General features: G+C 44.2%; 1 protein-coding gene across 2 annotated transcripts in view; it reads left to right on the top strand.

Annotated features, from left to right (window-relative positions):
- The window catches only part of GAB3 (GRB2 associated binding protein 3), a 78243-nt gene extending 53552 nt beyond the window's left edge, over positions 1-24691 (top strand). For both annotated transcript variants that reach the window (XM_023248945.2, XM_045050710.1), the window contains exons 5-10: positions 1017-1072; positions 1523-1742; positions 3899-3980; positions 5134-5236; positions 20384-20497; positions 21455-24691. In XM_023248945.2, the coding sequence (XP_023104713.2) occupies positions 1017-1072; positions 1523-1742; positions 3899-3980; positions 5134-5236; positions 20384-20497; positions 21455-21571 (692 nt within the window). In that variant the 3' untranslated portion in view covers positions 21572-24691. The remainder of the gene's footprint in view (positions 1-1016; positions 1073-1522; positions 1743-3898; positions 3981-5133; positions 5237-20383; positions 20498-21454) is intronic.
- The last annotated feature ends 2679 nt before the right edge of the window (positions 24692-27370 follow it).

The following is a 27370-nucleotide window of genomic DNA, read 5'->3' as shown; positions in this document are numbered from 1 at the left end:
GTCGAGAAAGATCTGCATAGGATGCATAACCTTAATTCCACTAATCTCCCTTCCACCTTCCTGAGCTGGGAATTATTTTTCACTTGAAGGTGACGGGGACTCTTCAGTTTATTTTCCTGAGGCAACCGGACTTCATGCCTCCATGCTCTGGAACAGACAGCACTTCCCTGGCCCCCACTGGCTGAGAGCAATTATTGGACTTCTCCCATTACTCTGTGGTCACTCATCTTCCTGTTCTTTGCATACTGGGCATTGTTTATAGTTTTATAATTAAGCTTCTCTCAACACTTACAACTCAGATAAACCCATGCAGTCTTCTGGATGTGACTGCCATCTCTGAGCCGCTAATTCCCCAAATCGTATCTCATTTGAGTCGAGGCCCATTTATCTTATTGCCCTGCATTCTGGACATGTCTTCTTTCCATCCGACAGTTCTCCTAAATTTTTATGTCACACTGTCACGTCCATCTGACAAGTTTCTAATCCTGGATTAATCCAAACTTTCCTCTTTCTCCAAGCCCGTACCCAGGTGGCTGACCACCACTACAGGAAATCCTGGTCACCAGTTCGGGATCACAGGTCTCCGGCGTGCCCTCGGTGCTGCTCCGCGGTGCCCTCACTCGCCCGTTCCTCCCACCCACCCGCTCATCACAAGGGATCTTTTACACCTTCTCTCTTCAAACCCCTAGCTCTGTGCCTACCATCTGTCCTTGCCGAAGATTCATGTGGTCTATGAGGCAAGCGTTTGTTAACTCCCTGCTATATCTGTTCCCAATTCACAGACAGCACTCAAGCCATCATACGGAAACTTGGAAATCTGCTCTGATTTCCACCTGTTGGGGACTGTATTCTGACGGCCCAACTACCCTGAATAGTGAGCCTTGCGCGTAGAAACCGTGTCACACGCCTCTTCCCTCTGGAGCGGAGCAAAGGGCCCCGAGGTACACAGGGACTCGGACCCTAGTTTCAATTGATACTGCCTTGCATTTCTCACCACCCTGGCTTGTTTCTTACAGCTGATGTAGAAGGCCAATCCTTAAAACACCGAGACAAGCGGCTTAGTTTAAATTTGGTAAGTTTGGCACTAGAATTCCTTTAAGCCTCGATTTTACCACAAGTTGCTTGACCAATATATGCTCCCTTGAAGTCTTTTGAGACTCAGCACTGAATCTCTGAGGACCCTTTCAGTCTTCCCTAAGGCTTCAACTTGTCTGAGAACGATTGCACTTCGTGTCCTATAAGGACCCTTCTAGTTCTAATACTCAGACACTTGTCTGCCTCGGGGTGTGGGACTTAAGGCATCACACTACACTGAGAGTGTTTGCTGAAATTCATAACCCTCTATCTTCTAGCACCAAATCCAGGAGTGTCCTCACCTGCCTCATACAATGGGAGCAGGGGCAGAGCCCAAGTTAGAGGCTTACCTGACTTTCTTAAGGAAGTTCAAAGTTATTCTTGGATACTTGCAACCCCTGTGCATGGCCTTGGCCGTGCTTCCCGACCTGCACCTGTTCTCTTGCAGCCATGCGGGTTCTCCCCGGTGTACCCCACAGCTTCAGCCAGTGCCGAAGATGGCTATGTGCCCATGGGCCCACAGGTGGCCACCTCTGCTCTTAGAACCCACTGCAGCCATGATGACTACATCCCCATGAGCCCAGGGAGCATCTCAAGCCCGCTGCCTGAGCTACCTGCAGACATGGAGCCTCCCCCAGTGAATAGAGATCTCAAGCCTCAGAGGAAACGTAAGCCACGTGAGCGGACCTGCTGTGCAGGGGAGGGGAGAAAGGTCCTAGAGGCCACGTGCAGAAGTTTCCTTCTTGACCGTCTCTGGGAAGAAGGCACTGGAGGAGCCGTCCCAGAGGCCTGGGAGGTGTAGGGGTGAGGAGCGATGGCTGGGATTGAACAGGAAGGGCTGGCAGACCTTGCTGCCCCAGACTGAGGAAAGGAGTCACGGGACTTAGGGCACTGTGGCCCTGCAAATGCAGCCTACAATGCCAAGTTCATTTCAGAGGGTCCATCTTTGTCTGCTTCCCTAACAAAGGCCTTTGCCACCCCAGACCGAGGAAAGTAGTCAAGAATGACTTTTCATCTGAATTGGTGAATGTCAGACCTGGTCGTATGCAGCTGATCACCCACTACCCTGTGTGTGCCCATCCACAGAGGTGTCCGGGAGCAAGGAGTCTGGATCCTCTGGGCACAGAGCTCCTTGAAGCTTCTGTGTTACTCCCAGGCAGCTCCCCTGGGCTGCAAACAGCACGGACAGAGAGGGAAAAAGAAGAAGAGGGAAGGAAAAGCAGGTCAAAGTAATGTGCTTACTTTATTCTCCCCCACTGCCACCTGCCTAGTAGGTCTGGTGACTCCCAGGAACTCCCAGAATCTGGTCTGTTCCCACCTCTGTTTGCTCTTTGGAAATACTACCACTTCAGGTAGCCACGCCCCAACCTGGTCATTAAGTCCCCCTCCCATGCCTGGTCCTTCCAGCCTCACCCCTTCACTGGGCGGCGGCGGGGGGGGGGTGTGTGAAGATGAGGAAGCAGGTTCCTCAGTGGGTGGGAGGAGCACAGGTGAAAAGCAGCTGGAAGAAGGAGGATTATGAAGTCAGTACCACACAGGAGAGCAAATCCTGTCTTATGAGGTTCAGAGGAAATAATCCTTCATTCTGCTCAGAAATGATTTCACAAGGACCTGTAACTCTGAGGTAGATGTTGTTTCGTTTAATTAATTTTCTATAGCAATGCTATCCAACAGAAATTTTATGATGACAGAAATGTAGCTATTGAACCCTTGAAAAGTGGCCAGCGCAAGCGAAGAACTGAATTTTTATTGACTATATTCCCCATGCTGAATTTTAAATTTTATTTAATATTAACAAATATAAATTTAAATAGCCACATGTGACTGGTGGCCACCATATTGGACAGCATGGCTCATGGGACCTGGCGATCAGGCATGAACATGTCATCTGGACTTAGGGCTCGGGAGCCAGTGGGTGGGTGTCCAGGTGGACCCCTGGACCAAGACTTCAGGCTCTGACAGGTGTGGCTGCAGGGATAGACCCTGGGGCCCAACGGGGAGAGGGCAGGTAGAGAAGCCAGGAGGTGGCTGGTCGGTGAGGCTGATGCCAGGGAGTTATGGCCATCAGGAGAGATCTTCACACCAGAGACTATGTGACTGTGACTCATATGTCCTTTCCAGCTCAGCAGCTTGCCCAGGTCAGAGGCTCCTGGGAAAGTGAGGAGTAGGAGTCGCTGTCCTGGGTTCTGATGATACGGAGGGGGCTTAAACAGTTTCCACCCATGCAGTCTAGTGGAGGAAACAAAGCAACCTGGTCAAGGCCATGATAGAGGGATACATGCATGCCCATGATGTTTGGAGGCCAAAGAAGGCCTTTTTAAGCAGGGGACATTGACCTGAGATCTGAAGGTGACTAACCAGGCAGAGAGATGGGGAGGAATGTTCTAGGTAGAAAGACTATCAGGTAGACAATGGATGGGAGGTGGGGATAGAACCTGGGTGATCATCTCTGCTTGTAATAAGAAAGGTAAAATTTCCATTTTGGACACACCAAGTGTAAGGTAGATGTTTGGATCCCATAAGGTCAGAGACTTTCATCTGCTTTGCTCACACTGTGCCTCCAACACCTAGAACAATGCCTGATGTGCAGTGAGGTCTCAAATGCACACTGACTAAATGTATTGCCCCATTGCTACCTCTAGCTGTAATGTGAGCAGTGAGGAAGGAGAAGGGTAGGTCCGCAAAATTCCCCCTCATTGTTAGTACTGCTCGTTAGTAAATCTGGATTTCATGCGCTAAGTGGAATGTCTTCATTTTAGTCTCTAGATTCCATCCTTTCACTCCTGAGCACTTACCATACTGGATATTGTGTCTTCTCTCACAGCACGGCCACCCCCGCTGGACCTGAGCCACCTGTCCACCATCCGGGAACACACGTCTCTAACCAGGACCCGCACTGTGCCTTGGTACATCTTTGATTGCTCAAATGGACCTCAGCCAGCACAGGCGCTCCCAATTTTTGTGATGCATCTTTGATGAAATGTAGTTGAGGCCCACCTGGTCTAGTTTAAGTCAAAGGGGGATGGGGTTTGTTGTTACCATGAGCCACAAGTATTGTGTAGATCACAAAGGAAGGAATATAACTGAATGTCCCAGGATGCTGGAGTCAGGAACTAGCTGTTGGGAACCCAGGGAACTCTCCCCCTCACGCGTTTGCTTCTCTCTCCGCGTTTGCTCTTCTGTCTCTCTCTGGAGAGCTCTTGTCAGTGTGGCACGTGCCTTATGGCCAAGGAGAGCTGTACCAGGCCTTGTGAGCTTACTTACACGCTATGAGTCCAGTACCAACAGAGACCGGCTCTTTTCCGACCCCAACTCACATTTCCGGGGAGAGGGAATTATACCGCCCCAGCCTGAGTGGAATCACCTGTGGCCCAGGGGGAGGGGCCAGCGGAACTTCCAGAAGCCCGACTTTGTGAACAGGAGAAGGGAGTTCTCAGAGAGAGAGATGGTTCATGGACCTGGCAGACAAAGCCCAAAATGTATCTGCACTCTCTCATCTCACCTGTTAGAAGTTGTATTTTCAGAGTCTGGAGCCTGGCCCGAGAGGTTCCCGGTTCACTCTGAATGGCACAGGATACAATTACTTAGCAAGGCAGAACTCTGCAGTGAGCTCTCTTTCCAGTCATGATGCACAGAGACACAGCCTGTGTTTCTGACTCGGGAGGAGGGTGAAAATTAATTTGCAGTCTTGTTCTGATTCCATCAGAGGGATGCCCACAGGTCATTACTTTTGCTGGCTACTCTGAAGGGAAGCAAGAGAATCACAAAGGAGCATGTTATTTTTGTTTGTGTTTTTTTTTTTCCCTAAGTGATATGATGCCTTGGTCTGTTTCTAGAAAGCTCGTGACCTGTGCCCCTTGAGAGTTGGGAGCCATTTGCCCCAGCATGGGACAGAACCTGGGCAGTCTCTTCTGCTTCAGGGACTGCTGTGGCCAGAAGGAAATTGTATCTGGAAGGGGGGCGGGGCTGCAAACGCCGCGGGGACCTCGTCAGTTCCTGGCTGGCTTTCAGAGCAGCTGTAAGACATTGCTTTGACCTCGTCTGTATTTTTGTTCTTAGCAATCGAACCAGATTTCTCTCTCCAGAAAGAAATGGTATTAATTCTGCAAGATTTTTTGCCAATTCTGTTTCCAGAGAAGAGGAAGAAAGCTACATCCACATGGTAATCCTCTGTTTCACACTCTTCATATGTTTCACCCCAATCTGTATTCTTACGAGTTCATTATAAAGGAAACACATACTTCAGAAAGCCCCATGCAATCTTAAACCAATCACTTGAATGTAATCCCAGGTTACTGGCAACAAATCAGTTGGGGCTGGTTTTCTTCCCTGCGATAGTCAGCTCCTCATACCATTTCGAGGCCACGGTACTTCAAGGGTATCCAGGGTTGGGGCATGTGTAATGGGAAGATGGAAATGTCAGCAAGACTGTGATATCCAATCTGATATCAATGACTTTGTTAAAAAATGTTTTAATGTTTATTTATTTTTGAGAGAGAGACAGACAGAGCTCAAGCCAGGGAGGGGCAGAGAGAGAGGGAGACACAGAATCCGAAGCAGGCTCCAGGCTCTGAGCTGTCAGCACAGAGCCCGACGTGGGGCTCGAATCCACAAACCGTGAGATCATGACCTGAGCTGAAGTCGGACACTCAACTGACTGAGCCCCCCAGGCGCCCCTGATCTAATGACTTTGTACCTCTCTGGATGTTCAGAGTCTAAGCTGTGGAAACTCACCTGTGTGTTCCTTTCTAGCAGACCCCTGGTGGCCTGGCCCCGATTGCCTCTGAATATTTCTGAAAGATGAATCAGAGTCCCGTTGGGAGGAAGTACAGTGTCCTGGACTGTGAATGTGTCTTAGTCTCTGGAGACTCAGATTATAGGGTCTTTGTGTAGACCTGAGTAGACAGAGACCTGCCATCTCTGTCCTTTCATTCATTCATTCATTCATTCACTCATCTCTCCCTCTTGCCCTCTGTTGTTACTTCTATTAGGAGGCACGTGAGCCAGAGAGGGTCTCCGTGAGGCCTGTGAAATAGTGAAAAGAGATCTTAGAAAAACAATGTTCAGGGCACTGTGACTATATGTACTTTTGAGAAGACAGTTCCGGCCCTCCTATGCATGAGGTTAATAGGAAGTAAAAATCTAAGAACCATAATCTCCAGGGAAGAAGTAATTAAATGCTTCATTTTGCCTTTCTATTTGATAAAACTTGTGCTGTTAAGTTCACTTAACCATATGCAGATGGAAAGTGACTCATATACAAATCTGCTGTGGTCTTCCCGATGTTTTTCACACTTAGTAATGGCCCTTGGGAAACTTGTAGAAGAAAACACTCTTCCAAAGGATACTGACCAGCTGTGCTCTGTCTCCAGAGAACAGAAAAGGGAAGTGAATCTATAACCTTATAGAAGCAAGCGCAGAGCCTTCCAGACACCAGTTCATCCCTGATCTTTGAGGTTATGACAAAGAACAGTGTTTCATTTATGACCCTTGCTTGCCTAAGTTTATGATCGTTACTTAGTGACTGCCTGGGCATTACTAGGCAGTATGACACTGTAATGAAGAGCCCAGAACAGCTGCAGAGGGAGGTGGCTGTGGGGAGGCACCACATCGGTATGTTTAAGACCCTTCCCACTCCATTCCATCGTGCTTCTTCAACTGCGGTAAGACCATAATTTCAGATGACTTTGATTTGCATTATTTCACTTCTTCCACATAACAGTTCTACAGGACTCCTAGGGTTTGATTTTGATTTTGCACATAATCGTATGTGTTAATTTTTTTCTCTTTGAGAACAAGTTCTGATCTGAATGTAAAAATTTACATCAGGGGCTGAAATACAAAGTTTGTTTTCTTAACATTGTGCATCCTTTGTTAGTCTCTTTAAATGTTTGTGAAATTATAGAAAACTTAGAAGAATTAACCTAATGTCAACTTAGGTGATCTCTTTTTTACAGGTTTTTCAAATTCTTTAATTTCAATAGTTTTGTAAGGCTTTTTTTTTCTTTTTTTGAGAGAGAGAGCACAAGCAAGGGAGGGGCAGAGAGCAAGGGAGAGAGAGAATCCCAAGCAGGCTCTGCGCCATCAGCACAGAGGCCAATGTGGGGCTTGAACCCATGAACCGTGAGATCAGGAGCTGAGCTGAGATCAAGAGTCGCATGCTTAACCAATTGAGCCACCTAGACCCCCCTGTAAGGCTTTTTATAGTAGAATTATAGACTCCTAAATCTCACATCAAATGTTTCATTATGAACTTATAAGACTTTTAGTTTTAGATTATCTTACAGTGGCATTGACTTTCTCTCAGTGTTCAGTTTTATGAATTTTAATATATATGTCATATAAATTAATAAAATATGAATAGATAACAAATATATGCTATATATAAAGTCATAAAATATGAATTTTAACACAATTTCTATAATTTTTATATATATGGATATTAACATATATATTCAACATATATGTAACCACTGCTACAATCAGGACACAGGACAACCTCAAGATACTCTGTCATGCTCCCTCTGTATAGTCACACCCTCCCACAACCCTAATCTCTGGCAACGACTGATGTGTTCTTCATCACTCTAGTTTTGTCTCTCGAAGGATGCCACAGAAGCTGAATCATATAGTACGCCATCTTTTGAGACTGGTTTCCTTCACTCAGCATAATGTCTTTGAGATGCACCCAAATCATAACGTGTGTCAGGAGTTCTTTCTGTTTTATTGCTGCGTAGTACTCAAGCATATGGATGTGCCCCACTTTATCTACTTACCCATTGAAGGACATTGGATAGTTTCAAGGTTTTTGACATTTATGAACAGAATTGTTGTAAACATTCTTTTTTTTAAAGTAACCTCCATGCCCAACATGGGGCTTGAATTCACGACCCCGAGATCAAGCGTTGCATGCTCTACCCACTGAGCCAGCCAGACGCTACACAAAAATTCTTTTACAAATGTTGTTTTTTGATTTTTTTTACTATGCTAAAATATACATTCACATAAAATTTACCATTTTAACCACTTTTAGATGTAGAATTCAGCAGCGTTAAGCTATGTTCACAATGTTGTGCAACCATCACCACTATCTGTTTCCAGAACTTTTTCATCATCCCAAACAGAATCTCTGTACCCATTAAACAATGTTTCCAGAACTTCTGCATCATCCCACACAGAATCTCTGTACCCATTAAACATTAACTCCCTAATCCCTGTCTACAAAGCCCCTGGTAACCTCTGTTCTACTTTCTGTCTTTGTGGATTTGCCTCTTCTAGGTGCCTCATAGAAGTGCAATCATACGATGGTTGTTCTTTTGTGTCTGCCTTCTTTCATTTATCTGTGTCTGCAGGTTTCATCCCTATTGTAGCATGTATCAGAATTTCATTCCTTTTTTAAAAGTTGTTTTTAAAAAAATTTTTTTTCAATGTTTATTTTTGAGAGACACAGAGACCGAGCATGAGTAGGGAAGGGCAAAGAGAGAGGGAGACACAGAATTCAAAGCAGGATCCAGGCTCTGAGCTGTCAGCACAGAGCCTGACGTGGGGCTCGAACCCACGCACCATGAGATCATGACCTGAGCCGAAGTCGGGCGCTTAACTGACTGAGCCACCCAGGCGCCCCTAAAAATTGTTTTAAGTTTGTTTATTTAGTTTGAGGGAGAACGAGCAAGCAGAGGAGGGGCAGAGAGAGAGATGGATAGAGAATCCCAAGCAGGCTCTGTGCTGTCAGCGCAGAGCCCAACATGGGGCTCGAACTCACAAACCATGAGATTGTGACTTCAGTTGAAATCAAGAAATCAAGAGTCAGACACTTAACCGACTGAACCACCCAGGTGCCCCTCATTCCTTTTTTAGGGCGAATACTCCATTGTATAGAGAGACCACAGTGTGTTTATCCATTCATCTGCTGATGGACATTTGGGTTGTTTCTACCTTTGGGCTATTACTGCTGCTGTGAACATTAGGGTACAAGTATCTGAGTCTTTGCTTTCAATTCTTTTGGATATATACCTAGAGGGGGAATTGTTGCATCCTATGGTAACTTACCTTTAACTCTTTGAGGAACCACCAAACTGTTTTCCACAGCAACCAAACCATTGGTTATTTCCACCAGCAATGCAAAAGGTTCTGATTTCTCTACGTCCTCACCAGTACTTGTTATTTTCCATGTTTGTTTGTTTCCAATTTTGGGCATCCTGCTGGGTATGAAGTGGTATTAACTCTTCCTTAAATGTTTGGTAGAATTCCCCTGGAAAGCCATCTGGCCCTGGACTCTTGGTTTTTGGCACATTGTTGATTACTCATTCGATTTCCTTACTGGTTATGGGTCTGTTCAAATTTTCTATTTCTTCCTGTTTCAGTTTTGGTAGTGTACATGTTTCTAGGAATTTGTCCATTTCTTCCAGATTGCCCATTTTATTGGCATATAATTGCACATAATATTCTCTTATTATTGTTTTTATTTCTGCTATGTTGGTTGTGATCACTCTCATTCTTGATTTTATTTATTTTGGTCCTTTCCTTTTTCTTCTTGATCAAACTGGCCAGTGGTTTATCAATTTTGTTAATTCTTTCAAAGAACCAGCTTCTGGTTTCATTGATCTGTTCTACTGTTTTTTTGGTTTCGATAGCATTAATTTCTGCTCTAATCTTTATTATTTCCTGTCTTCTTCTGGTTTTGGGTTTTATTTGCTGTTCTTTTTCCAGCTCCTTAAGGCGTAAGGTTAGGTTGTGTATCTGAGACCTTGCTTCCTTCTTTAGGAAGGCCTGGATTGCTGTATACTTCCCTCTTATGACTGCCTTTGCTGCGTCCCAGAGGTTTTGGGTTGTGGTGTTATCATTTTCATTGACTTCCATATACTTTTTAATTACCTCTTTAACTTCTTGGTTAGCCCATTCATTCTTTAGTAGGATGTTCTTCAGTCTCCAAGTATTTGTTACCTTTCCAAATTTTTTCTTGTGGTTGGTTTTGAGTTTATAGCGTTGTGGTCTGAAAATATGCATGGTATGATCTCAATCTTTTTGTACTTACTTAGGGCTGATTTGTGTCCCAGTATATGGTCTATTCTGGAGAACGTTTCACGTGCACTGGAGAAGAATGTATATTCTGTTGCTTTAGGATGAAGTGTTCTCAATATATCTGTTAAGTCCATCTGGTCCAGTGTGTCATTCAAAGCCATTGTTTCCTTGTTGATTTTTTGATTAGGTGATCTATCCCTTGCTGTGAGTGGGTGTTGAAGTCTCCTACTATTACGGTATTACTATCAATGAGTTTCTTTATGTTTATGATTAATTGATTTATATTTTTGGGTGTTCCCACATTTGACACATAAATGTTTACAATTGTTAGGTCTTCTTGGTCTATAGGCCCCTTGATTAAGATATAATGTCCTTCTGCATCTCTTGATAATAGTCTTTAAAGTCTAGATTGTCTGATATAAGTATGGCTACTCTGGCTTTCTTTTGTTGACCATTAGCTTGATAGATGGTTCTCTATCCCCTTACTTTCAATCTGAAAGTGTCTTTAGGTCTAAAATGGGTCTCTTGTAAACAGCATATAGATGGATCTTGTTTTCTTATCCATTCTGTTACCATATGTCTTTTGATTGGAGAATTGAGTCCATTGACTCTTAGAGTAAGTACTGAAAGATATGAATTTATTGCCATTATGATGCTTGTAGTGTTGGAGTTTCTGGTGGTATTCTCTGGTCCTTTCTAATCATTGTTGCTTTTGGTTTTATAAGTATATACATATACATATATACATATATATGTATATGTATACATATGTATATGTATATGTATACATATGTATATATGTATATATATATGTATACATATGTATATATATGTATGTATATATATATATATATATATATATATATATATATTTAATCTTTTTTCCCCTCAGAGAGTCCCCCTTAAAATTTCTTGCAGGGCTGGTTTAGTGGTCACAAACTCCTTTAATTTTTGTTTGGGAAACTTATTTATTATGTCTCCTTCTATTTTGAATGACAGCCATGCTGGATAAAGAATTCTTGGCTGCACATTTTTCTGATTCAGCACATTGGATATATCCTACCATTCCTTTCTGGCCTGCCAAGTTTCTGTGGATAGGTCTGCTGCAAACCTGATCTGTCTTCCCTTGTAGGTTAGGGACTTTTTTTCCTTTGCTGCTTTCATGATTCTCTCCTTGCCTGAGAATTTGGTGAATTTGACTATGATATGCCTTGTTAATGGTCAGTTTTTGTTAAATCTAATGGGGGTCCTCTGTGCTTCCTGGATTTTGATGTCTGTGTCTTTCCCCAGGTTAGGAAAGTTTTCTGCTATGATTTTCTCACGTAACCCTTCTACCCCTATTTCTCTCTCTTCCTCTTATGGGACCCCTATGATTCTGATGTTGTTCCTTTTTAATGAGTCACTGATTTCACTAATTCTTGTATCCTGCTCTTTGGATTTAATCTCCCTCTTCTTTTCTGCCTCCTTATTCTCTATAAGTTTGTCCTCTATATCGCTGATTCTCTGTTCTGCCTCATCCCTCCTTGCCGCCACTGCATCCATCCATGATTGCAGCTCAGTTATAGCATTTTTAATTTCATTCTATTTTTTACTTCTTTTATCTCTGCAGGAAGGGATTCTAATCTATTTTCGACTCCAGCTAGTATTCTTATCATCCTGATTCTAAATTCTGGTTCAGACATCTTGCTTGTATCTGTGTTGGTTAAATCCCTGGCTGTCGTTTCTTCATGCTCTTTCTTTTGGGGTGAATTCCTTCCTTTTGTCATTTTGAAGGGAGAAAAGGAATTAATGAGGTAGAAAAATTTAAAAAATATTAAAATTAAAAAATTAAACACACACAAAAAATCGAATAAATGATGCTAGATCCTAGGTGTGTTTTGGTCTGGAGGTTGAAAGTGGTTTGACAGATTAGAGAAAAAATGGGTGGGGAAGGAAATCGTTTGAGAATTTGAAAAAATGAATACACTGAAGTAGACTAAAATGAGATGATGGGAATAAAATAGAATTTGAAAAAATTTACACAAAAGTAAAGAATATAGTAGAAAAAAATTAAAAATATTTTTAATAAAAATCAAAAGTAAAAATGAATTTTTTCTCTTTCTGTATTCAAGAAAAAGAAAAGAAACGAAAAAGAAAAAAAAGGAAATCGTTTGAAAATTTGAAAAACTGAATACACTGTAGTAGACTAAAATAAATGATAGAAGTAAAATAGAATTTGAAAAAGTTTACAGAAAAGCAAAAAATATAGTAAAAAAATTAAGAAAAATATTTTTAATGTAAATTGAAAGTAAAAATGAAGTTTTTCTCTTTCTGCATTCAAGAAAAGAAACGAAAAAAAAAGAAAAAAGGAAATTGAGAATTTGAAAAAATGAATACACTGAGATAGACTAAAATAAAATGATGGAAGTAAAATAGAATTTGAAAAAAATTAAATATAAGTAAAAAATATAGTAAAAAATGAAGAAAAATATTTTTAATAAAAATTGTAAATAAAAATGAATTTTTTTCTTTCTGTATTCAAAAAGAAAAGTGAAGAAAAAGGAAGAAAGAAAACTGAATAGATCGACCTGCTAACAGATTGAAATAGGACTGAAATTACTTTGTTTTGCCCTAGAAGTCAGACTATGTAGCACTTTACAGTCCATAAACTAAGTAAGCGGTGAGACTTGTGTTCTTGAAGAGCCAGGTTGGCCCAGTTGGGTGGGGCTCAGTGTAATGGCTCCCCTATCCACTAGATGGTGCTGCTAGCCTACTGGCGTGGAGTGTTGCGGCGCTGGTAGGTGCTTAAGCGCATGCGTGGGAGCGGTGAAAATGGCTTCACCCAGCTACCCGGTCTCTAGTGTCGGAGCTCTGTTCTCCTGGATCAGCAATCGTGCACCGGTCCTGTCTTCAGCTTTCGTCCACTCCCCGCTTTTTCACTCTCCGTGACCAAGCCCCAGGCAGTACCTCTCTCCCGAGTTTTGTCTCAGATGGGGCTGTTTTCCCCGGCCCCTTACTTTCAAAGGACTGCGGCTTTGACCCGTTCGGCCCCTCTGCTGGAGGGTCCCACCGAGCAATGGCCGAATGAGCAGTGGCTGAATGTCATCTGCACCCTGGAACGCCCGCTGGACCCTGCTGCTGCCAGTGCCCTGAGACTGGGGCCAGGTGTCAGCCCGCCCTAGAGAAAGTTCGTGAGATAGTGTAGCAGCAGCGTTTCAGGGATTATGGAAAATCACAACACACATCTGGCACCAGGCTTCGCCCTTAACGACCTTGCCCCAGCACCAGCGAATGTGGCCATTTTCTGGGGTCTGCTGGGACCAGGTGGCTTCAACAGTCTCCACCAAATGTCCTTCCAACAGTGGAACTGCTCTTCCCCGTGTGGCCCGAGAACCTCCCAGACCCCACTCTGTTCCTGGGGATGCGCCCTTCCCACCAGGGCACCGCCAGGTATTGAGCTGTGGAGTTGCAGCCTTTGTGCTCCCCTTGTTTGCAGTCTTAATGGAAATTAAACCCTCTCCTTTCTCCCTTTTTAATTTAGTCCCTGCAGTTATTTCCAAGTTTCCACTTTCTCTCCAGCTGCTTTTGAGGAGGGGTGCTTTTCCTGTATTCCCCCCCGCCCCGTCTCCATCCTCTCTCCGCCCGCAAAAGCACCTCCTTGCCTACCACCACTTCTCCCCAAGTTCACCTCTCTGTGCCGTATACCTGCTGAATTCTGTGGTTCAGGTTGTGCAGATTGTTGTGTTAATAATCAGATCAGTTTTCTAGGTGTGCAGGATGGTTTAGTGTTGGTCTGGCTGTATTTCATGGACGCGAGACACACAAAAAACTTCCATGCTGTTCCACCATCTTGGCTCCTCCTCCCATCAGATTCTTCTCTATAGTTAGGAGTTTGTTTCTTGGTTTGCCTCTTTCTTTTTTTCCTTTGTTCATTTGTTATGTTTCTTAAATTCCACATGTGAGGGAAATAATATGCTATTTGTCTTGTGACTGACTGACTTCGCTTAGCATAATACTCTCTAGCTCCATCCAAGTTATTACAAATGGCAAGATTTCATTCATTTTGATGGTTGAGTAATATTCCACTGTATGTGTATACCACATTTTCTTTATCCGTTCACCTATCAATGGACACTTGGGTTGCGTCCATATCTTTGCTAGTGTAAACAATGTTGCAATAAAGATAGGAGTGCATATATCTTTTTGAACTAGTGTTTCTGTATTCTTTGGGTAAATGCCCAGTAGTGGAATTACAGGATCATATGGTAGTTCTATTTTTCACTTTTTCGGGAACCTCCATACTGTTTTCCAGAGTGGTTGCACCAGTTTTCATTCCCACCAACAGTGCACGAGGGTTCCTTTTTCTCCACATCCTTGCCAACACTTGTTGTTTCTTGTGTTGTTGATTTTAGCCGTTCTAACAGGTGTGAGGTGATATCTCATTGCAGCTTTGATTTGCATTTCCCTGATGATGAGTGATGTTGAGCATCTTTTCGTGTGTCAGCCATCTGGATGTCTTCTTTAGAGAAATGTCTGTTATGTCTTCTGCCCATTTTTAAATTGGGTTATTTGTTTTTTGGGTGTTGAGTTGTATATGTTCTTTATATATTTTGGATACTAACCCTTTATTGGATATGCCATTTGCAAATACCTTCTCCTATTCCATAGGTTGCCTTTTAGTTTTGTTTCCTTTGCTGTGCAGAAGCTTTTTATTTGGATGTAGTCCCAATAGTTTATTTTTTCTTTTATTTCCCTTGCCTCAGGAGACATATCTAGAAAAATGTTGCTATGGTCAGTGTGAGAGGCATTACTGGCTGTTGATTAAGCCTAATTTATTGACTTTTTTCATTCAAGGATTGTTATCATGTCTAAGAACAATATAATTGCCTAACCTACCAGGTAATTAGGATTTTCATGTTTTCTTCTAAAAGTATTATGTTTTTAGGTTTTATATTATGGTCTATGATCCATGTTGAGGTATGAGGTATGAGATGGTGTTGACGATGATTTTTTACATACAGATATCCAAATGTTCCACTACCATTTGTTGACAGGATGATCTTTTCTTCATTGAATTGCCTTTGCACTTTTTTAAAACTTCGGTCAGGCATATTTTTGTAGTCTTTATATTCTATTCCATTGATTTACGTGCCTATCATTTTGTCTATACCACAGACTTGATTACAGAAGACTTGCAGTAACTCTTAAAATGGGAAGCATATTTTCTCCAATCTCATTCTTGCTTAAAAATCTTTTTTGTGGGGCGCCTGGGTGACTCAGTCAGTTGAGCGTGAGACTGTTGATTTCAGCTCAGGTCTTGATCCCAGGATTGTGGGATTGAGCCCCGAGGTGGGCTCTGCACTGAGCATGGAGCCTACTTAATATTCTCTCTCTCTCCCTCTGCCCCTCTCCCCTGCTTGCACTTGTGCACACACACTCTCTCTCTCTCTCAAAATAAGAAAAAAATAATAAAAAAGCCTTAAAATGTTTTGTGTTATTCTGCTCCCTTTGCCTTTCCATATAAATATTAGAATAAGCTTTTCTTTACCTAACAAAATATCCTTATGTGATTTTGATTAGAATTGTGTTAAATCTATGAATAAATTTGAGCAGAATTGACACCTATATTATACTCAGTCTTCTAATTCATGAATATGGCATATCTGCCCATTTATTCAGATTTTTAAATTTTCTTTCCTCAAAACTTTATAATTTTCACATGTAGATCTTACCATGTTTTATCAGATTTCTACCTAAGTATCTCAGTTCTTGGAGCTATTGCAAATGGCATTTTTGTAATTTCAGCTTCCAATTGTTCACTGGTGGTATACACAAATGTTGTTTTTGATGTGTTGGCCTGTGTCCTGTGACCTTGTTAAATTTACTTATCAAAAATAGGAGGTTTTAACTTTCTTTAGATTCCCTGGAGTTTTCTGTTTACATGATCATCTCATCTGTAAATACAGTGCTTTATTCCTTCCTTTCCAATCTGTAGGCTCTTTCATTGTTTTACTTGCTTGATCACTAGCCTACGATGTCAAGTACAATGTGGAATATGAGTGGTGAGATGAATCTCCTTGTCTCCATTTCAGGAGGAAATCATTCAGTCTCTCACTATTGAGTTTGATTTTAGCTGCGGGTATTTTATCGATGGTCTTTATTAGGTTAAGGAAGCTACTTTCTAAGTTTTCTAAGAGTTGTTTTTTTTTTATCATGAATGGATGCTGATATTCTCAAATGCTTTTCTACATTCATTGATGTGATCATTTAGTTTTCTTCTTTAGATTGTAAATATTGTGGACTACACTGATCTATTTTCGAATATTGAATCAGTCTGTATTCACAGAATAAATCCTATTTGCTCATGGTGTATTATTATTTTTATGTGTTGCTGGATTTGATTTGCTAACGTTTTGTTGAGGATTTTGTATCTATGTTTATGATAGATATTGATTTGCAGGTTTTTCATAGTGTCTTTGTCTTGTTTTGTTATCAAGGTAATGCTGTTTTCTGGAACAGATTGTGTAGAATTAGTGCTATTGATTCTTTAAGTTTTTTGATAAATTCATTAGTGAAACCATCTGGGTGGCTTCAATTTCTTTAATAGTTGTAGGACCATTAATATGATCTACATAATCTTGGATGAATTTTAGTTATTTGCCAGATGGTTTATATGTTTTACCTTTCACAGTTCGGTCTGCAATGAACTTGGAATTAACTTTCGTGTATGATTTGAGGTAGGAGTCAAGTTTCATTTTCCCCTGGTATGTTTCTCTAATTGATCTGGCACCATTATATTTAAAATTACTATAATTTACCACTATTCTGCAGCGCTGTCTTTGCCATAGATCAAGTATCCATATGTGTGTGGGTCTTTTCATGGACTCTCACTTCTGTTCCGTTGGTCTACATGTCTATCTTTGGAAATTACCACACTATGCTAGTTACTATAGCTTCATAAGTCTCCATATCTAGGAAAAGAAGTCCTCCTGCTTTGTTTACCTTCCTCAAGTTTTCTTTGGCTATTTTTGGCCCTTTCTATTCCCATGAAAATTTTAGAAACAACTCCTCAAATTCTACAAAAAATGAAATACCCTTCTTTGCAGGATGCGTGGTCAAAATGATTGAATCCAACATTTGAAATGGAACTACATTTCTTCTTTTCTTTTTTTTAATTTGGGAGAAGGAAGGCACAGAATACCAAAGGGTTCAGGAGTTGCCCGTGGCACCTACTTCCGGAAGTCAGGCTGAAGGGAAAGGAAAAGAAGGGGTAGTGGTCCAAAGTCCACCTAAGCAGCAGGTAAATCTCAAGATGCCCCTCCCTCACTGCATGGAGGTGGACCATTAGGACTTCCCATCTCTATAGGAAGGGTGACGTGTAGTCTCTAGAGAGAGTAAAACAAGGTTTCTCCGCACTGCGGGGACATTAGACGCATTTGACCAAGACCACTGTACTAAAAACAAGGTGATTAGCTAAATATGCATAGTGGATATGACCATCATTCCTAAACCTGTTCCCCAGCCCCTCTGTTCCACAGTATTGACAACCAGACCTTCATAGTTAAGTCCTAGATATTGGGAGACAGTTCTCTGGGCTGTTTGAGCAGCCCGAGGCAAGACCTAGGTCCTGACATAAGGGGTTCGCCAAGAAAACCATCCAGTAGGATCCCACTGCAGTGAAACCCAGTTGACAAGCACCACCCATGTACTTAAAGCTTCCAGTCAACTTCTGGGTCTTTCGCTCCTAAATATGAGCAGACCATCAGTGATTCCATCAGACATTTCAGGAAGGCTCTAGCATGAAGGCCAGAGACTAAAATGGATTGGAGGAAGCAAACTATGCCAGAAGGGGAAATGTTTTTTAAAAATCTATTATTGCCTTCTTTTTTAAAGTTTTAAATTTTAATTCCACTCAGTTAACATAGAGTGTTCTATTAGTATTGGGTGTGCAATATAGGGATTCAACACTTCCATACACCACCCACTGTTCATCACAAGTGCCCTCAATATTTTCTGAGAGATGAGCTATTACAACTGTAAATCAAAAGAATCTATTAGGTCAATCAGGAACATTAACATATGAAAGGAGAAACTGCTGTGATTAACTCATTAGATGCAGAACAGGTGTTTGGTAGAACCCAACCTCAATTCACATGCAGGAACTTGATCTGTGAACAGAAGTTGTGGTGGGAGAAAGGACAGCTCTCCAACTGGGTAAAAGCTACAGAAAAGGAGTGGGTTGTACCCCTGTTTCACCACCACATGTTAGAATCACCTCGAGCTGGATTCTTAAGTGTGAAGGGCAAAACTTTATAGTTCTAGAAGAAAATATGGGGAAACCCATTGTGACCTCAGCACAGGAAGGGTTCCTTAAAATACAAAAGAAGCCACTTGGGAAAAGAGTGATGTGTTACATTAAAAGTGGAAACTACTCGGGGCACCTGGGTGGCTCAGTCGGTTAAGTGTCCGACTTCGGCTCAGGTCATGATCTCGCAGTCTGAGGGTTTGAGCCCCTCGTTGGGCTCTGTGCTGACAGCTCAGAGCCTGGAGCCTGCTTTGGATTCTGTGTCTCCCTCTCTCTCTGCCCCTCCCCAACTCGCGCTCTGTCTCTGTCTCTCAAAAATAAATTTAAAAATGTTAAAAAAAAAAAAAGTAGGAACTACCCGTCCTTAAAAAAATTCCGTAAGAGGAAAGAAAGAACAACTATAGACTGATAGGCTATTTGTAATGCACATGACCTACAAATGATTACTCTCCAGGATCTAGGAGGAAGCATTGAGAAAAATTAGAAAAATGCAGGCACATCAATGAAAACATTAGCAAAACCAAAACAAACCTGAACAGACAATTCATGGAAGAGAAGAAAATAGATGACACTTAAACACATGAAAAAGTGTCCAGGGCACCTGGAGGGCTCAGTCGGTTTAGCATCTGACTCTTGATTTCAGCTCAGGTCATGATTTCACGGTTAATGGGTTGGAGCCCCGTGTTGGACCCTATGCTGACAGCTTGGATGGAGCCTGCTTGAGATCCTCTCTCTCCCTCTCTCTTTCTGCCTCTCCCTTAATCTCTCTCTCTATCTCTCAAAATAATCTTACAAAGTCTTAAGAAAAGAAAAGGTGGCCAATTCATTAATTATCAAGGGCATTGGAAATCAAACCATGGTAAGATACCATTTTCCCCAGATCAGGTCAGGTCAGGAATACAAAACGTCTGATATTGGGGCACCCGGCTGACTCGGTAAGGGGCATGCAACTCATGATCTCAGGGATGTGAATTCAGGCCCCACATTGGGTGTAAAGGTTACTTGGAAATCAAATCTTTTTTTTAAAGGACTCTGATATTACCAAGTATTGGCCAGGATGGAGTAGTAGTAGGTATGTGAGTTGGTATAACAAAATAGCCTGTTTGGAAAATAGTTTGGCAATAGTGAAGTTGAAGATGCCCACATCCTATAAGCCAGCAATTCTATTCCCAGGGACACATTCTAGAAACTCTTCCACAGTTACACAAGTGCTCGTGGCAGCATTGCTTGTAAGAGCCCCCAAACTGGAAGCAACTCCACTGTATGTTGGAGGCGGGGTGGTTAAATGAGTCATGCAATGATGGAATGATCTATCCAATGAGAAGGAAGGAAGGAAAGCTGGCGGGTGAGCATGCCTGGATGTGAAGTATGTAGTCTGGAGCAGACCCTGAAGTCACCAAACATACCTGCGATATGTTTCTACTGACAAAGGTTCAAAACAGGCAAAAGTACAGTGTGAGATTGAAGGATACTGACACACTCATGAAACCATATTTAAAGAGGAAGAGATGGTAAAAATTCAGTCTCGTGCCTGATGGCTCGTGGGGAGCGAAGTTGGTTCGAGAAGGGGAGCGCGTGCTTCTGATGCCCGGGAGTCCATGGGTGTGTGTCGCACACGTCACACCGTTTGCATCTGTATAAAGTGTCTTCAGATGCATCTGAAATGCCTTGACTAGACTTGAATAAGTGTGCTTGATCTTTTCTGGATTTAGTCTCTAAGGTATTGTGGGCTTGTCAGATCCTTAAAACAGACTCTTCTTGGGGGAGATTTGGGGCAACCCCTCCATGGTGAGTAAAGGTGTAGCTTCATGTGAAGGCTGAATTGGCCGTGTTGTATTTCAAATGGTAGCTCTCACTCAGACATGCAGGCGGCTCCATGCAGGTGTCCTCAGACCACCTTGTGGTCTGATGGCAAGTGCTCAAGTGGGGACAGGACTCGCCCCGCTTTCCTTGGGCAGCCCGGCTGGATACCCTTAACCTGAGTCCCATGATGTTGCTTTCCAGAATCGCAGGACGGCCAAGTCCCTAAGCAGTGGTGCTCTGACCTGGACAAAGAAATTCAGCCTGGACTATTTAGCACTGGACTTCAATTCTGCGTCACCAGCCCCTATACAGCAGGTAGGAAGGACTTGGTGTCTGAGGATTCCCAGGGGATTCCTTTTCTGTTTAGATTTTTCTGATGATTCAGCCATGCATGTTCTCTTTGGAAAGTCTTAAATGTACAGATGTGTGTGGGCATAGGAGGGGTCTGCTTAGGGTGGGAGTTAATAGCACGGTTTGGTTAGACTCTGGGGAGGGGTGACAAGAGCTGACAGTTGGAATCGGAGCCCCTCAGCATAGGCAGTTGGCACTCCTCTGGATAGTATTCTCGTCTGTAAAATGGGGATTGGAAGTACTAAACAGCTAAATATTTTTGAGCAAAGGACGGTCGTAATCTAAACCGTGCCTAACAACGTATGTTGTTTGAGGAGACAAGCAACTTGCCGAACCGCGTAGCCAGTGTGATTCCACTTTGTGTGTGTGTGCAGGGAAAAAAAGTTTGGAAGACTTCCTTTCCCTTTTGCCAAACGAACTCCCGCTTCTCCTTTACCTTGAATTTCATTCCCCAAACCTGAACTCCTATTCCAGAAAAACTGGTCAGAAGGGGGTGCCTCGGTCGGTTTTGGTAGGCCGTGCGATCAAGACAGTCAAGCCCCAGGTCTTAGTGGCCTTTCCTGCTGGTGCTCGTGGGACATCCTCCATCCGGGGCCCCACTGGGAGAAAGAGCCTCTGACTGACGCTCACTGGCCTCCTGGCAGAATCACAGGCTGCCTCTTGTCCCTTCGGGATTGGCACGCGTCACTTCCACTCGTAGGACGCTGGTCAAAGCGAGTCTGATAGCTGGGGTGAAGTAGGAGGGAGTGCAGGAAGAGCGATATTCGAGCATGTACCCAAAGTGTAAAGATTCTGCAGGGAATGACTTGGGAGGAAGGAGCAGCTGATATTTAACCCCGCAATCTACCACCAAAGGGCTGGCATTTTCCTGAATTTTTTGAATTTGATGTAATAAAAATCTGTTTGGTTCTTCCCTTTCAGAAACTCTTCCTTTCAGAAGAGCAAAGAGTGGACTATGTCCAAGTGGATGAACAGAAGACACAAGCCCTCCAGAGCACGAAGCAGGAGTGGACGGATGAGAGGCAATCGAAAGCGTGAGATACGTGCTTGGGCCATGTGTGGGGCAAGGAAGCCCGCGGCTTGCTCTGGGCGTCTTTTGCCAGGGTTGCAGTGATGGTCCATGCAGGCCAGGAATCAGAGAGAGTATGTCACTTCCGCGGACTCGGCCAGAACATCTACACCGAATGGGGAGAAGGAAGAAGTGGTCTCCTGGCCCCACCCCCACCCCACCCGTCTCGGCCGTGTCCCTCTCCTACCACATGAGCCCAGAGCCTCCCAGATGCTTAGAGTCGGCTCCCATACCCATAAGAGGCGGCCATGGACTGTCATGTAGAAAACTCCATTCAGGCATGGTAGGAACAAGAAAAGCAAGACTTGGGACAATATTTTTCCCAGAGCTTTTAAGAATCTCTCCAATGGAGCATTTGGAGTACAGATTCGAGCCAGTATTGCTACCAAACAGAATCATTTGACTCTAATGCTTGCAAATTCCGACCTTTCTTCTGTGTTTCCATTGAATCATAAATCATCCTGGCGGAGAGGCTCCTGGAGACCATCTTGTCCCAGGCCCTGCACACATGGTTGAGGAGATCAAACCCAGAGGTGGTGGCAGAGTTTGCATTCCTTACTGCAAAGGCCCCAACAGACGAATCATTTCTGTCCCTAGCGAAAGACAGGTCAAGTGAGAGGGGCAGTGAGTCCTGGGCTCTGTGGTGAGCGTGTCAGAGGACACTAGTGGCGCTAAGGGTGTCATGGCCGAACAGCTGCCTGCGGCTGGGTGTTCCATTGCTGCCAGCCTCTCAACACGTTTTCACATGCGTTGTCTCATGCCTTCTCAAAAACCTCCGAAGCGAGGCTTGGCAGAGAACGTTGCTCCCACCTGGAAGCAAATGACAGCCAGAGGAGGGAGCAGTGTGCCTGAGATCACTCGCAGAGCCAAGGCCCGGGGTGAGGTCCCCCACAGGCCCATTCCACCATCTTCCACTGCCTCTGAGGATTTTGATGAGATCTAGGAGTTTGGCCAACCTTGGGGACTTGAAAAACACATGCAGACACGAGATGAGTCATCATCCCCCCTCCCTTTCATAGGATTTTGAACAGGTGCCGTTCCTACTTGACAAGTATGCATGCCAAGCTGGCTTTTCTTTGTGTGGTGTTCCAATGGGAGGCCCTAACATAATCAGTGGTTACCCTGAGCAATACCTCCTGACCGTCACTGTGAAAGCCATTCTTGGATCATGTGGTCCCTTGCACGGTGTTTCCCGCAAACCGGCTGGGGGCGGCAGAAGAATTGTTTGCCACCTCAGGGAAGGCACAAATTGTCTTTGGCTGTCCTATGCTAGCCCTCAGCTTTTGAGTGATAGTTGTGACCAGAAAACAAACAAACGCAACAGAAAAAACTTTAAACAATGAATTCCATTCTCAAATTTCCTGGCGAATTTCTCCCTTCTTCTTTAGTGATGGCTAAGTCCTGAGAGCAAAGGGCACCACTGTGTAGTGAGGACATCATGTCACTCCCTCCTTTATGGGGCACTGGTGTTCAGGGGGGACAGGTGAAGGTCTCAGTCGGGTGTGGGGTTGTGTTTAATGGCCCTTCCCGATTCTTCCGAGAGCCTGTAGCCAGAAGACAGATGGGAACAAGCGGGAATGAAGCAGATACAGGTCCGCCATTCTGACTGGCATTGCGTCTCACGGAAGGAAGGCTTCAGGGGCAGGCCGGTCTGTGGCAGTCAGGCTCCGTCAGGGAAGTTGTAGGCTCTGCTGTGGGGTTTTAGGGCTCAAAATGCCCCAAAGGTAAGTAATGCCAGTCTGGGCGTTTCAGACCGTAGAAGTAATTCTGATGTTCAAAGCAACAGGATCTGGTGACCTCATTTTCTTCCTGGAGTAAGGTGGGGGGAAATGGTGGAATGCTTTCAATGACATAAGAATCCTCAGTGAGCCCAGATGGAGAAATGCGAGCCCTCCCCTCCCCCCCCCCCCCCGCCCCCTGCGGCCAGCTCCGTGTCACAACACACAGGCCAGAGCCTGTAAGGAGCCATCTTCTTCCCTCTGTGACTTGCAAAGAGTCACAGAGCCTCAGGCAAGAATCCAGGGTGCTGGACTGCCAGTTCTCATAGATGGTAACTTCCTTGTGTGTGGGGCCACCTGTCTTTAGATCCCGACAAAGGAGGCTGGTGCAGCAAAATTGTATGCGCAAGTGTCGAGAACCACACCAGACTTGGAACAGATCACAGATACAGTGGAAATTATGTCCGTAGTGAAATGTCATCCGATTGGCCACACACACAAAACCTCTTTCTACAAAGTATTTCCAGGGAAGTGTTGACTGCACGAAGCAACACACATGACTGGTGTGACTTGTTTGGAAGCCATTAGTGAGGCATTAACAAAAAAGACAACCTCACCCTCCTTTCCAGGATGTGTGTGATTATGTCCGGCTTCAATAAGACTGCTAATGGATGCTTGCCCCAAAGCACATGACCCGGGGACACAAAGTACAGGTAATTTTGAGCTGATAGCAGCACGTGCTCCTGAGAAAGCACCACGAATGAAAATGCTACTGGCCAAACCCTGTTCTCCTGCTGGGATAAACCGTGTGTAATGGGGCTGTGATTCTGACCAGGGTCTGAGGTTTCAGCGTTGTTTTGTTTTGTTTTGTTTTGTTTTGTTTTGTTTTGTTTTTAGTAGAAATGATTGCAGGTACCATTCCGAGTCAAGCACACATGGCATGTGCGTCCACTGTGCGGGGCACACCTTCCCAGGAGATAGCAAGACATTTGAGCCCACGTTGTTTTCTGCAGTTCCTTTTTGCCTGGTTTTTCTTCCATCTCATTTCTTTAGGAAATTCCTCCAGATCAGGGGTTGTGCAGTGCAGAAGTGGGGGAGGAGCCCCAAGGCCCAGGACACAGCTTGGCCTCAGAGGCACAGAGTCATCCTGTGCAGGCCAATGTCCTAGAGCAAGGACAGGCTGAACTGTGGCCTTTAGATCTGAGTCAAGACAGAAGGCTCCCCTCAGGCCTGGCTTTCTCCTCCCAAGGCCGTCTCCATCCCTGTCAATACCTTCCTTGTACCCACAGTCGTGTTGATCTTAAAACATTCATTATGTTTTTTACTGTTTCATTTCTGGCATTAATAAAAGTCTTATAAGGAAGAACCACACTCAAGTACTCTCTTACTTATTGAAAATGATGACATCCTATATAAATGCAGAACACATTTCGAAAGCTGCGAAGTATGTGAAGTATGTGAAGATAGCCTCCATTGCCATTTTCAACTACAACAAACTTGACCTAGCTCACAGGGAATCACCTACATCTGGGTTATTTTGTGACAAACACTTGAGCACAGGTGGTTGTAATGAGAACTCCTGCTCAGCCAAAGCACATCTTGACGTCTCTTTTCATCAGAAACCAGCTTCCAACATTAGCGGCAAAATCCGTGACCATCCTTGATAACACGCATAACATGATCTCCATCATCATTGACCTTATAAAGCAACAGCCCCTAGCACGCTGCTCCCCAGCAGAGGTCTCTTGCACCCCCACCCTCTCTTTCCCCGGGGCTGAGGCTCCCCGCCAGCCTGGGCACTGGCTCTGAGGCATCTTTAAGCCATGAAGTAAGGTGGGGACCACCAGAGCAGTGGGGCTCAGCTGCAGGGAAGCAGGCCAAGGGCAGAGAGGGGAGAAGAAGCCACATGAAATTCCTTGCCCCTGAGAAGTGTGAGGCCGACGTCATGAATGCTTCTTCCCAACACCCTCTCCAGCCTGAGCCCCTGACCCAGAGAACGGGTGGCCCACAGGGCTGACCTGGGAGGCAGGGGCCGAGAAACCGAAGGGGTGCTTTAACTCTAGGCTCCTTATGCTCTGGCCCCTGTACCAGACCCCTCCCCAAGCTTCCAGCTTTCGAATCCTCCTTTATCTTTCTTGATCTTCAGTTGCATTTGTTGTTATCATTTTCCTACTTTGATTATACCATTTGTTTTGTAAAATAATCTTTTCTTTTTTGCCACTGAGGGAGTGTGGCTTGGGTGCAGGCTGGGCCAGGGGGCCCAATGGGAGAGAGCAGAGCTGAGATGCGGGGCTCCCCCACCACATACATGGCACTTTGCTTATGCCCGAGGGATGCTACGGAGTCTCAGGATCATGAGGCCTTTCCGATCAAGGGTTCCAGGTCATTGGATGGAGACCCACGTGGGCAATAATCAACCCTGACCCCACTTTGCCATCATATACAAACCAATTCTAGGCAGACCTCAATGGGAAAGGCAGAACAGTGGATTTGAGGTGTTCCCTCTGCTGTGTCAGATCCATTATACATCTATCCATCACTGTTGCTTTGGTCTTTGTTTCATAGTCAAAACCTCTATTTTAAAGTGTTTTTTTTTTAAATGTTTTATTTCTTTTTGAGAGGTAGAGAGAGAGGGAGACAAAGGATCACAAGCAGGCTCTGCACTGGCAGCGCAGAGCCTGACACGGGGCTTGAACTCACAAACCGTGAGATCATGACCTGAGCTGATACCAAGAGTCGAATGCTCAACCGACTGAGCCACCCAGGTGATCCCCCAAGAGTTTCATTTCAACGAGAGTTTGTTTGCCTTCATGTAAAAGAACAACCTAATTATTTTACGTCTATCTTGAAATCCTAAATTATTTCAATTTTTTGTTCTTCAATCTGAGACTTAATTCATTTTCCTGTTCTATGGTGATAGAAGTCGGAATAGTGGCTACCTCTATTGGGGAGGTTATTATTGCTTGAAAAGGGGCAGAAGAGAACTTTCTGGAATGATGGAAATGTTCTGTATCTTAATTCAGGTGGTGGTTCTATGGATGTATACATAATGTAAAAACTTACCGCTCTGTGAATGTAATATCTGTACCTTTTACGGCATGTAAATTATACCTCAACAAGCCAGTTAGCATGAAGGAAAATACAGAAACTCCAAGAGAATTAAAAAGTTAATGTAAGGGGCGCCTGGGTGGCTCAGTCGGTTAAGCGGCCGACTTCGGCTCAGGTCATGATCTCGCAGTCCGTGAGTTCGGGCCCCGCGTCGGGCTCTGTGCTGACAGCTCGGAGCCTGGAGCCTGTTTCGGATTCTGTGTCTCCCTCTCTCTGACCCTCCCCCATTCATGCTCTGTCTCTCTCTGTCTCAAAAATAAATAAACGTTAAAAAAATTAAAAAAAAAAGTTAATGTAAGAAACACAATCGTAAAACATACTGGAAGCAACTACAGGAAAACCACATCTTGGGTGTGGAAGACCTTCAGAAGCAAGGCAAGACACAAGCGAAGGAAATACTTCTTTCTGTTGAAAATTCCATTTAATTCAGAACACATGTGGCCACGGGCTACAGAACAGGTGCTCTTAGATTTAATTTTTTTTAATGTTTTTATTTAGTTTTGAAGGAAGGAGAGAGACAGAGCATGAGCGGGGGAGGAGCAGAGAGGGAGACACAGAATCTGAAGCAGGCTCCAGGCTCTGAGCCGTCAGCACAGAGCCCGACGCAGGGCTGGAACACACACACTGTGAGATCATGACCTGAGCTGAAGCCGGATGCTCAATCAACGGAGCCACCCAGGCGCCCCGGAACAGGTGCTCTTGTAGGCGCTTCTGATACGTGGCAGCAAAACGGAGGTCCCGCTCCCTCAGGGGCTCACGTTCTGGCAGGATGTGGTGGGCTCTGTGGGTGCCCTGCCTCAATCCTCCAGGACCCCTTCCCTTTCTGGGGTGCCCCTCTCTGGCCACGATGCACTTCTGCTGCCAACAGCTGCCACCCGGGCCCCCGTCTCAGAGGAAACCCTGCAGGCAGTTACTGGGGCCAGTTCACGTGCAAGAGCAGAG

The sequence above is a fragment of the Felis catus genome, chromosome X, assembly GCF_018350175.1.
Source record: "Felis catus isolate Fca126 chromosome X, F.catus_Fca126_mat1.0, whole genome shotgun sequence".
NCBI lineage: Eukaryota > Metazoa > Chordata > Mammalia > Carnivora > Felidae > Felis > Felis catus.
Note: the sequence above shows the minus strand (reverse complement) of the source record. Positions and strands in the feature narration are given on the sequence as shown.